Below are 13,480 nucleotides of genomic sequence, written 5' to 3'. Positions count from 1 at the left end.
CTTTTAGGACCATATTAGTCCATATCGGGCGAAAGATATATATGGGAGCTATATCTAAATCTGAACCGATTTCAATAAAATTTGGCACACTTGACTATAGTACTAATTGTTCTTCTTGTGCAAAATTTTAAGCAAATTAGGGTAAAAATCTGGCTTCTGGGGCCATATAAGTCCATATCGGGCGAAATATATATATGGGAGCTATATCTAAATCTGAACCGATTTCTTCCAAAATCAATAGGGATCTATTCTGAGCCAAAACACATACTTGTGCCAAATTTGAAGTCGATTGGACTAAAACTGCGACCTAGACTTTGATTACAAAAATGTGTTCACGGACAGACGGACATCGCTATATCGACTCAGGAACCCACCCTGAGCATTTTTGCCAAAGACACCATGTGTCTATCTCGTCTCCTTCTGGGTGTTGCAAACATATGCACTAACTTATAATACCCTGTTCCACAGTGTGGAGCAGGGTATAAACATATGCACTAACTTATAATACCCTGTTCCACAGTGTGGAGCAGGGTATAAAAATATGGGAAACATTTAAATCTGAAGCAATTTTAAGGAAACTTCGCAAAAGTTTATTTATGATTTATCGCTCGATATATATGTATTACAAGTTTAGGAAAATTAGAGTGAGTTTTACAACTTTTCGACTAAGCAGTGGCGATTTTACAAGGAAAATGTTGGTATTTTGACCATTTTTGTCGAAATCAGAAAAACATATATATGGGAGCTATATCTAAATCTTAACCGATTTCAACCAAATTTGGCACGCAGAGCTAGAATGCTAAATCTACTCCCTGTGCAAAATTTCAACCAAATTGGGCCAAAACTCAGGCTTCTGGGCCATATAAGTCCATATCGGGCGAAAAATATATATGGAAGCTATATCTAAATCTGAACCGATTTCAATCAAATTTGGCACACATGACTATACTACCAATTGTGCTCCTTGTGCAAAATTTCAAGCTAATCGGGATAAAACTATGTCTTCTGGGTCCATATAAGTGCATATCGGGCGAAAGATATATATGGGAGCTATATCTAAATCTGAACCGATTTCAACCAAATTTGGCACACATAGCTACAATGCTAAATCTACTCCTTGTGCAAAATTTCAACTAAATCGGAGCAAAAAATTGGCCTCTGTGGTCATATGAGTGTAAATCGGGCGAAAGCTATATATGGGAGCTATATATAAATCTGAACCGATTTCAATGAAATTTGGCACGCATAGCTAGAATGCTAAATCTACTCCCTGTGCAAAATTTCAACCAAATTGGGTCAAAACTTTAGCTTTTAGGACCATATTAGTCCATATCGGGCGAAAGATATATATGGGAGCTATATCTAAATCTTAACCGATTTCAATAAAATTTGGCACACTTGACTATAGTACTAATTGTTCTTCTTGTGCAAAATTTTAAGCAAATTAGGGTAAAAATCTGGCTTCTGGGGCCATATAAGTCCATATCGGGCGAAATATATATATGGGAGCTATATCTAAATCTGAACCGATTTCTTCCAAAATCAATAGGGATCTATTCTGAGCCAAAACACATACTTGTGCCAAATTTGAAGTCGATTGGACTAAAACTGCGACCTAGACTTTGATTACAAAAATGTGTTCACGGACAGACGGACAGACGGACATCGCTATATCGACTCAGGAACCCACCCTGAGCATTTTTGCCAAAGACACCATGTGTCTATCTCGTCTCCTTCTGGGTGTTGCAAACATATGCACTAACTTATAATACCCTGTTCCACAGTGTGGAGCAGGGTATAAATATGGGAAACATTTAAATCTGAAGCAATTTTAAGGAAACTTCGAAAAAGTCTATTTATGATTTATCGCTCGATATATATGTATTAGAAGTTTAGGAAAATTAGAGTCATTTTTACAACTTTTTGACTAAGCAGTGGCGATTTTACAAGGAAAATGTTGGTTTTTTGTCGAAATCAGAAAAACATATATGGGAGCTATATCTAAATCTGAACAGATTTCAACCAAATTTGGCACGCATAGCAACAATGCTAATTCTACTCCCTGTGCAAAATTTCAACTAAATCGGAGTTAAAAATTGGCATCTGTGGTCATATGAGTGTAAATCGGGCGAAAGCTATATATGGGAGATATATCTAAATCTGAACCGATTTCAACCAAATTTAGCACGCATAGCTACAATGCTAATTCTGCTCCCTGTGCAAAATTTCATCTAAATCGCACCAAAAAATTGGCCTCTGTGGTCATATGAGTGTAAATCGGCCGAAAGCTATATATTGAAGCTATATCTAAATCTGAACCGATTTCAACCAAATTTTGCACGCATAGCAACAATGCTAATTTTACTCTGTGTGCAAAATTTCAACCAAATTGGGGTAAAACTCTGGCTTCTGGGACCGTATTAGTCCATATCGGGCGAAAGATATATATGGGAGCTATATCTAAATCTGAACCGATTTCAACAAAATTTGGCACACGTGACTATAGTACAAATTGTTCTACTTGTGCAAAATTTTAAGCAAATTAGGGTAAAACTCTGGCTTCAGGGGCCATATAAGTCCATATCGGGCGAAATATATATATGGGAGCTATATCTAAATCTGAACCGATTTCTTCCAAAATCAATAGGAATCTATTCTGAGCCAAAACACATATTTGTGCCAAATTTGAAGTCGATTGGACTAAAACTGCGACCTAGACTTTGATTACAAAAATGTGTTCACGGACTGACGGACATCGCTATATCGACTCAGGAGCCCACCCTTAGCATTTTTGCCAAAGACACCATGTGTCTATCTCGTCTCCTTCTGGGTGTTGCAAACATATGCACACTGTTCCACAGTGTGGAGCAGGGTATAAAAATGCCTCTTCTATACTAAGCAAAATTTGCATTCGTATTTTAAGGACATGAAATCTTTGACCTCACGACAATATTTTATTCAGTGTACGCTCATGAGAATTGGTTCTATGAAATATTCACCCTGCTTCTTTGTCATTATGCTAGACAGTAGTTGAAATAGCTGTAATTGAACATGACTCAGAAAATTTAGGGTCTGTATTTCCGACTTATGCCCTTGACAACTGCAAGTACGCACTTCCTATACAAGGTAGCTGTTATGGTAAAGGAGTTTGAATTAGACGCTCCATGAGAACTAGTTTATAGAAATATTATTTGTTTCCACAGGGAGTTTCAGTGTCATCAGATTGAATAGACCTCATAGGCATAACGGAAAATATCCCAAGTTTCCTTCCCGACAGCATAATTAGTTCTTAGTTAAAGCTCCTGATGGAGTGTCATGAATAAAATGAACCAAGCTCCACACGCAGAGAAGAAACATGATTGCCACAATCATATTCGAAGAGCAAAATAATATAATAGCAGCTATTTTTGCGGCGACCATGTAACATTTTAACCTGCAACCATGTTGGCTCAGTGAACATGGTTCTAAGAAAAATACAATTGTCCTCATCTAAAATGTTATTATATTGATAAAAAGAATTTTGTTTCCATTAAAAGACAATGGTCACGATCTAAAATGTTATGTTATTCGTCAAAAATGTTTTTCTTCTAGTTAAAAGAACATGGTCACAACCTAAAATGTTTTGATTTTTATGAAAAAACTTTTTTCGTCGTCGAAAAAAGGACGCCACTTGAGAAAAGAAAACACAAAATCAACTTTATTTATTTGTTTTTATTTATTTATAAACTAATTCATTGTTTATTTGTATTTATAATGTCGTGCAAGCAAACTTCACATATTTTTACACACTCTAGTTTGGTTCAATTTCAACAATAAGTAATCATTCCATATTTACTTCGTGCCCATCAAATGTACAAACGAAGACATCATGTAACTGCAAATAAAAATAAATTATACCATATATCAAAATGCAGAACAAAAACCAGGTATATTTTTTTCAATTACACTTTCCTTTTTTGTATTCACATAAAACCACGTGCCATTTCTGAATAAATAAATTAACACAAAACACAATAATTCCGTATTCTCCGTCCATTCCAAGAAACAATCAACACACGACTGACGCGCAAAATGAAGATCGTGTGTACCTGCCCAATGTTTTTATAAAATTCTTGTCGCTGCAAAAAAATTAAAAAATTAAATGGTCACGAAAACAATGTACATGGTCTTTATGGCCATGTAATGGTTGTAGACATGTCTATACGTAAACTATAAAAATATTGTTTTCTCTGCAAAAAAGTAAAAAAATTTAATGGTCAGATACATGATTTTCCTGACCATATAATGGTCTCAAATTCTATCATTTAAATAATAGAACATGTTTGCGGCATTTGAGAACCATTTAAATGCTTATTGCAAACATATATTTTTCTCCGCTCGAAAATTATTTTTACAAAGACAAAATACATGGTTTTCGCGACAATTACATACTCTAAATAAGCATTAAATGGATGCGGCAACCATGTCCAAACATGTTTTTTCTGTGCGTGCAGAGGATAAGTGTAAAGGACCTATGTAAATAATGGATCGAAGTATGTTACTTGTTTACAATTTTTACGTTGAACTTTTATTATTTTCCCATAGGGGATCTTTGACAAATTCCAATTTTATGTCATCTTTGCATTCTAGAGTTAACATATTGGGATTAAATGACATTTTCTCCACAGTCTCTGGACACTGACGTATCTGATAGTTTTTCAAAAAATACAAGACACCAACTTTTGAAATCAAAAGACCCAAACGTCCACCCATACAACTACGGGGACCCAAACCAAATGGCAAATAGGCATAAGGAGATATAGCCTCTTTATTTTGACATGAGAAACGTTCAGGATCAAATTTTTCAGGATTAGGCCAATACTAAAAAAAAAAAGAAATATAGTAAATTATTTGCATTAAATCTAAACTCCATAAGCACTTTTAAGGACATACCAAAGGATCTCGATGTATGGCATAATTCGATATAAATATGGGCATACCATTTGGTATTTTAAATTTATGATAGGGTTCCAGGGAAAAGTCTCCATCTATGCCATGATGTTTACGCTCTAAAAATGCCACTGCCGGATATAAGCGTAAACTTTCTCGCATAACCATATCTAAATATTCCATAGATTTTAAGGCTTCATAGGTGACCTCTCCATTTCCCTCATGCAAAGTCCTGCGAATTTCCTCTCTCAAACGCTGCTGCAATTGTGGATGTTTAGCCAATAGATAGAGAGTAAATGCAATTGCCGACAATGACGTTTCATAGCCAGCAACTATGAAAACAGCTCCTTGAGCCAATATAGCATCATTATAGAGATCTTTATCGGGATATTCACAATTTTCCTCAGCCTCTTTGCAAAGGCGTATTAGTGTATCAATTAAATCATTACGTTCCTTGCCAGATTCCCTCCGCTCATCCATGACATGTTTTAGACAATCACGTAAAAACCGATCATATTTTTTGCGGAACATTTGTGCCCTTATCAATTTGGACATCTTTGGCAAGAGGAACATAATGAAATGATCATGGGCTGGTATATTTTGATGATTGTTATAATTTTGAGCTGCAAATTCGCTATAGGGATTTTGAAAACTACCAACTTGTATGCCATAGCCAGTGGAGGCTATTGAGTCAGTGGTAAATAATCCGCATATACTCTTGACTTCAGTTATATATTGTTCTCCTTTTTTAAGCAAATACGCCTCCAATTCACTTGCGATCTGCAAGTAATTTTAATAAAGGATCTAAATATGTAAATTAACGCTGTGAGATTTTTAGCTATATATGATTTGAAATGTATATCCTGAACAATGACAGAGAGTACGTCACATAGTGCTTTCTGTTAAGCCGACAATGACCTTAAGGTGATTAAACCTAATATATTTAAAATAAAGGGTAAAAAGAGTTTGGACCAAATTTTTAAGTGCAAAAAGTTGGCGTGATTATTAAAAACAAGTATATACAGCAGCAAGTTCGGCCGGGCCGAATCTTAAATACCCACCACCATGAATCAAATATAATAGTTTACTTTGAAAACTCATCGTCATAGCGGATTACTTGATAATATATAGCATTTTAAGGGGTTTGATGACAAATCTTCTCCCAAGCAAATCAGTTCAATCAGTTTGCTTCTCGAAGAAAAAAATGAAAGATTCTACCTATGAAGACCAGCTCAGATATTGGATTTATGAGAACCAATTTTGTTTGAGTTTTAGAGAAATCATAAACATATCGTGTATATGATGAAATAACGCCTAGATTTGAAGTCCTAGAAATAAATTCGGGAGTTAGGTCTATATGGGCCAAAACATGGACCAATACTCACCACCACTTAATGTTCCTCAAATACCTCTAGAATTCCACTTTCAGACAAATTGGTGAAAACTACGAATTCTAGAAGCCCAAGAAGTAAAATCGAGAGATCAGTCTATATAGGGGCTATACCAAAATATGAACCGATACGAACCATTTTCGACACACCTCTTTATGGTCCTAAGATACGTCTATATTTCTAATCTCCGGCAATTTGGATAAAAACTACGGATTCTAGAAGCCCAAGAAATAAAGTCGGGAGATCGGTCTATATGGGGGCTATACCAAAATATGGACCAATAGGCACCATTTGCGACACACCTATTTGTGATCTTAAAATACCTGTAGATTTTCAATTTCAAGCAAATCGGCTTGAAAATATAGTCTCTAGACGCCTAAGAAATAAAACCGAGAGATCGGTCTATATGGGGGTTATACTAAAAAATGGACCGATACAACTCAATTTCGGCACACATATTTTGGGGTCCCAAAATACTTCTAGATTTCAAATTTCAAATCGGGTAATAAATACAGTTTATAGAAGCCAAAGAATAAAAGTCGGGAGATTGGTCTATATGGCGACTATACCAAAACATGGACCGATACGGACCATTTTCGACACACCTCTTTATGGTCCTAAAATACCTCTAGATTTTCAATTTGAGAAAAATCGGATAGAAAATACAGTTTCTAGACGCCCAAGAAACAAAATCGTGGGATCGGTCCATATGGGGGCTATACCAAAACATGAACCGATACGGACCATTTTCGACACATCTCCCCAAATACCTCTAAATTTCCAATTTCAGGCAAATCGGATAGTAAATACAGTTTCTAGAAGCCCAAGAAGAAAAACCGGGAGATCGGTCTATATGGGGCCTATACCAAAACATGGACCGATACGGACCATTTTCGACACACCTCTTTATGGTCCTAAAATACCACTAGATTTTCAATTTCAGGCAAATCGGGTAGAAAATACAGTTTCTAGACGCCCAAGAAGCAAAATCGGGAGATCGGTCTATATGGGGTCTATACCAAAACATGGTCCGATGAGCACTATTTTCGGAACACCTCTTTATGGTCCAAAAGTACCTCTAGATTATCAATTTCAGGCTAATTGGACAAAAGCTACGTTTTTTATAAGCCCAAGACCCCAAATCGAGAAATCGGTTTATATGGGGACTATATCAAAGCTTGGACCGATATAGCCCATCTTCGAACTTGACCTGCCTGCAACCAAAAAACGAATCTGTGCCAAATTTCAGGATGATAGCGCAATTATTGAAGGCTGTAGCGTGATTACAACAGACAGACGGACATGCTTATATCGTCTTAGAATTTCTCCCTGATCAAGATTGTTGATATTTCGATGTGTTACACACGGAATGACAAACTTATTATGGTGGTGGGTATAAAAAATTATACAAATTATTTATTTGACAAAATATCGCAGAATTTTTTAATTTATGTACATCCAAAACATTGAATTCGGATCACACCTAAAGAAGTGATGCAAATTCAGTGCAACGGCTGTTGAAATGGAGGACTTCCGTCCTATGACAAGCCCATGTTAAATTTATCGCTTCTGCGTCGATTTTGCATCCTAAAAACATTTTCATTACTTTTTGGCGACGCGTTTTTTGCTGGGTGGTTGACGCGTACTGAGTGCGACGGTGCTGAGTCCAGCTGGAATGTTCATAGTCTGCGGTCGAAATGTTTGTCTGTCCAGGTCTTCAATACTGTCTTTAGAACATTTTCCCGATAATATTCGTCATTTATTTTGATCTCACGGTCGATGGATGCTCGTACGAGAGCGGAGCGAGCAACGGCAGTTACTGCGGCCTATACCATTACGTTGTGGTGACTAATCGGGGGGGGTAAAGTTTCTGCTGACGTCTATGTCAAGTAATCCCGATCATATTTTTTGTTCACAAACTCTTCAATTTCGAATGGCTTCTTATAGGATGCAAGCGAAGCAATTCCTTTGCATTTTCCAGTCTAACTTTTTTTACGCGCGCATCGGTGAGCTATTGAAATTTTTTGAACTTCAACGGCTCTAGTTCTCGCGAGCAAGTTTTCTACACACAAAAAATTTTTTTTCTGATTCAATCACGAAATTAATTGATCCAATTAATTTTTTAATTGAAATGTCTTCAATCACAGAAATGATAGTATCAATTAAAAATTTAATTGAAGGTCAATTAAAAAATTAATTGATTCAATTAAAAAATTAATTGATACTATTAATTTTTGTGTTTGGTTTTTGTTTCAATTAAAAAATTTGTTGAATCAATTAAAATTTTAATTGAATATTTTTTAAAACTCAATTAAAAATTTAATTGGAAAAATTTTCGTGAAATTTTTTTCTGTGTACCAATGCGGCATGGATTTCGATAAAATATGGCCTCTAATGATACCCGCTTGTGGTTTTCCAGCCAAATATAAAGCAATCACACTATCAGCCTACAACTCCATCACGAAACAAGTATATAAAGCAGTAAATTCGGCCGGGCCGAATTTTAAATACCCACCACCATGAATCAAGTATAATAGTTTACTATGAAAACTCTTCGTCGTAGTGGGTTACGTTATAATATATAGAATTGTAGGGGGTTTGATGACAAATATTCTCCCAAACGAGACAGCTCCCGAAGACAAACTTTAAAGATTCTACCTATGAAGGCCAGATAAGATTCTGGATTTATGAGAACCAATTTTGTTTGAGTTTTAGAGAAAATATAAACAAATCGTGTATATGTTGAAATTACGCCTTGACTTAAAATCTTAAATCTGTAGATTTTTCCGCATTTATTTAAATACGATGAGTAAAATCTGGAACTTTTACTTTCAGTTTAAAGCAATTTTCATGATCAGTGCGCCTGCTATACCCTGAAAGAGGTGTTTTCTTTTTTGAGAAAGCAAAGTTTTCTTTTGACACAAATTTTAGAGACAATCGTTGAATAAACGAAAACACTTTATAAGAAAAAGACATTTCGTTTGTCTAAAATTTTATTATAAATTACTAATTTCCAGCAAATCGGATAAAAACTAAGGATTCTAGAAGCCCAAGAAATAAAGCCGGGAGATCGGTGTATATGGGGGCTATACCAAAACATGGACCGATAGGCACCATTTGCTACTCACATATTTGTGATCTTAAAATACCTCCAGATTTTCAATTTCAAATAAATCGGCCAGAAAATATAGTCTCTAGACGCCCAAGAATTAAAAATCGAGAGATCAGTCTATACCCTGCCAGCATTTCAAAGTTCCATTTCAACCTCATCGTTACCACAGACTCGTAAATGTCACTTCAACCATCATGAAAAGGTACATCAAAAAGTACATGCAAGTAATTTGCCATCCCTACTGTAAAAAAAGCCATTTTTTTTGTGAAACGCCAAACGCAACCAGCTTGTTATATTTTAATTAAATAAAAACGAAAATAAAGTTCTGAAAACATAGATTATACGCTTAAAATTGTGAAAGGTATATTGGTGAACAATTTGGTGATTTTCCAAATGGAATAAAGTGATTGTTTTTCAGATATTTTACAGACACGCTGCCTCCATGGAATAAAAACACTGGTTGATAGACGCAGCAACATGTAACTCGCTACTTGTAACTCAACATCATCATTAATGCCAAAAATTATGTTAAATGTAATGTGATAGTGGTATAAATGTTATATTTTTAAGAATTTGTAAATGTTTAATCAAATTAATAAATATCTAAACAAACGTGTTTTACTCGACCACAATGATTCTTTTACAACTATCTTAAAATGCACTTTTTCTGATTGTTTGGAGGGTCCCTTATTGGCGTCGTTCTAAATTGATCTATAAAGGCACCTAATAATTGCACTCATGCGAAACATTTTTGTAGTAACTTGGCGTGGTACAACTTCTCAATAGTGACGGCGCTTTTCCGACGTGTTTTTGATGTCGTATATGATTGTTTTCGACGTAGTGGGGATTCTCAAAAGAGTCCCCAAATTCAAAAAATGTTGGCAGGGTATAGGGGTTATACCAAAAAATGGACCGATATACCTCAATTTCGGCACTCTTATTTGTGGTCTAAAAATCCCTCTAGATTTCGAATTTCAGGCAAATCATGTAATAAATACAGTTTATTGTAGCTCAAGAATTTCAGGCAAAGCGGATGTTAAATATAGTTTCTAGAAGCCCAAGAAGCAAAATGGGAGATCGGTCTATATGGGGGCTATACCAAAAAATGGACCGATGGGCACCATTTTCGGCACACCTTTTTATGGTCCCAAAAGAACTCTACATTTTCAATTTCAGAAAAATCGGATAGAAAATATAGTTTCTAGAATTCCAAGATCAGTCTCTATGGGGGCTATATCAAAACATGGACCGATGAGCACCATTTTCGGCATACCTTTTTATGGTCCTCAAATACCTCTAGATTTCCAATTTCAGGCTAATCGGATGGTAAATATAGTTTCTAGAAGCCCTAAAAGCAAAATCGGGATATCGGTCTATATGGGGGCTATACAAAAACATGGACCGATGAGAACCATTTTCGGCACACCTTTTTATGGTCCTCAAATACCTCTATATTTTCAATTTCAGGCAAATTGGATAAAAACTACGGGTTTTGTAGGCCCAAGACTCCAAATCGGGAGGTTGGTTTATATGGGGGCTATATCAAAACATGGACCTATGCGGACCATTTTCGACACACCTCTTTATGGTCCCAAAACACCTTTAGATTTTCAATTTCATACAAATCGAATAGAAAATACTGTTTCTAGACGCGTAAGAAGAAAAATCGGGAGATCGGTCTATATGGGGGCTATACCAAAACATGGACCGATATGGACCATTTTCGACACACCTCTTTATAGTCCCACAATACCTCTAGATTTCCAATTTCAGGCAAATCGGATGGTAAATATAATTTCTAGACGCCCAAGAAGCAAAATCGGGAGATCGGTCTATATGGGGGCTGTATCAAAACATGGACCGATGAGAACCATTTTCGGCACACCTTTTTATGGTCCTCAAATACCTCTATATATTTAATTTCAGGCAAATTGGATAAAAACTACGGGTTTTATAGGCCCAAGACTCCAAATCGGGAGGTTGGTTTATATGGGGGCTATATCAAAACATGGACCTATGCGGACCATTTTCGACACACCTCTTTATGGTCCTAAAATACCTCTAGATTTTCAATTTCAGACAAATCGGATAGAAAATACTGTTTCTAGACGCCTAAGAAGTAAAATCGGGAGATCGGTCTATATGGGGGCTATACTAAAACATGGACCGATACGGACCATTTTTGACACACCTCTTTATGGTCCCAAAATACCTCTAGATTTCCAATTTGAGGCAAATCTGGTAAAAACTACGGTTTTTATAGGCCCAAGACCCCAAATCGGGAGGTCGGTTTATATGGGGACTATATCAAAACTTGGACCGATATAGCCCATCTTCGAACTTGACCTGCCTGCAAACATAAAACTAATCTGTGCCAAATTTCGGGACGATAGCGCCATTATTGAAGGCTGTAGAGTGATTACAACAGACAGACAGACAGACAGACAGACAGACAGACGGACAGACGGACATGCTTATATCGTCTTAGAATTTCTCCCTGATCAAGAATATATATACTTTATATAGTCGGAAATCGATATTTCGATGTGTTACAAACGGAATGACAAACTTATTATACCCCCGTCACCATTTTATGGTGGTGGGTATAAAAAGATAAAAATGAACTATTACTAGAATAAATCTATCAGCTCTGAGACGATCGGTTTAAAAATGATGGCAACCTGAAATTAATTGCACCACATATCAGCCACACTGTACTTTCCAAAAACTAGAATATAATCACTGACCGATATAGCTTTAGATTTTTCTCTAGAATCCGCTTTGGCACGCGATCACAACAAAGCTACAAGGTCGAGCTGGCTAAAGTTTCGACAGTAGCCGTTAACGAGAATGTCCCGCACCGTACACCCAGAAATGGAATGTCATATCAAACATGACCACAATATTATTTTTTCAAGATTTTTTTAACGGAAACTATGTTTCGGATTTCGGCAAGCATGTTTGGCGAGAAAACAATATTTTTGGGAAAAATATACTAAGTGTACTAAATTGCTTTAGCGGCCCTTCTCCATCAGGCGAAGATACTAAGCATTTACTGAATCTCCGCATGTGTCCCATATTGTCAAATATTTACCTCTGTCAAAAGTGGAAACATCAATTTCAACTTTCCATTAGTGAATGTGGGCGCCAATTTCTTTCTCATATCACGCCATATATCATATTTGGCAAAAAATAAATTCAATGAACCAAAACGATCAACACTTTCATCAATTTTACAATACCGATCATGGAAATTATGAAATTCTTTTATTAAAACCGATTTTATTAATAATGGCTCCCGAATCACCAAAGCTGGCTGGTGTAAGACATAAATGCCCACAACAGGTTCCTTCTCCATACCCGGATAATTGTACATATCGGCAATGTGAAGTGCTACATTCTTTTCCATTTTAAAGACATCTTTTAGTGTACCAATAACGGGTAATGGTTTAACAAAGGGTATGCCATGACGTTGCCAATACGAATAGGTGCGTTTACACCAAAATATGAAAAGTGATATTGCCGATATCACAAATCCTATTGTGATTGGAGAAATCATTTCGTTGTTTTTAATTCTTTGTTTTTTTTTTGGTTTGCGAAGACAAAGGACTGCTATGGTCAAGATTGGAAAATCTACTACTAAGCAATTTGTTTTGTATCTGCAAAAATAATATTGTTTCTATATTTTTCTTATCAATATATAGAAATATATAAATACAAATTTATATGTTTTTTTACCACCGTATTAATTTTATATATTGGTGTCATGCTGGTCGGAATTAATTTGTGCAAAATTGCAAAAGAAACATACGACTGGAAAAAGATAAAAATCTTTGGTGACTGAGAGTAGACATCCACTCGCAATGGTTTAATGACTCTCAATCGAGAGAAGCTTAAGTAGGAACTTTTGATTTTTTTAATGTTTACCCTAGAGATCTCTAGTAATGCATCAAAAAATCGTGGTGCTCAATGGACGATCGTTTTCTATACCGAGATAATATTTTACAGCCACGACCAGTGATCTACATTTCTACGCTAAATCAAACAA

General features: G+C 35.9%; 1 protein-coding gene and 1 long non-coding RNA gene across 2 annotated transcripts; one reads left to right on the top strand and one right to left on the bottom strand.

Moving 5' to 3' along the window:
* Positions 1-4,537: 4,537 nt before the first annotated feature.
* LOC142230521 (cytochrome P450 6g1-like) lies at positions 4,538-13,054 on the bottom strand. The gene is made up of 3 exons (XM_075301166.1): positions 12,527-13,054; positions 4,933-5,709; positions 4,538-4,860 (listed from the first exon to the last, which is right to left on the bottom strand). The coding sequence occupies exons 1-3, from the start codon at positions 12,989-12,991 to the stop codon at positions 4,555-4,557; spliced, it is 1,548 nt and encodes a 515-aa protein (XP_075157281.1). The 5' UTR covers positions 12,992-13,054; the 3' UTR covers positions 4,538-4,554.
* Positions 9,266-10,048, top strand: LOC142230522 (uncharacterized). The gene is made up of 2 exons (XR_012720722.1): positions 9,266-9,793; positions 9,851-10,048. It is a non-coding gene; the product is annotated as an uncharacterized LOC142230522 (long non-coding RNA).
* Positions 13,055-13,480: the final 426 nt, after the last annotated feature.

The sequence above is a fragment of the Haematobia irritans genome, chromosome 3 (genome assembly GCF_050003625.1).
Source record: "Haematobia irritans isolate KBUSLIRL chromosome 3, ASM5000362v1, whole genome shotgun sequence".
Classification (NCBI taxonomy): domain Eukaryota; kingdom Metazoa; phylum Arthropoda; class Insecta; order Diptera; family Muscidae; genus Haematobia; species Haematobia irritans.
This window is presented reverse-complemented; position numbering and strand designations above follow the sequence as displayed.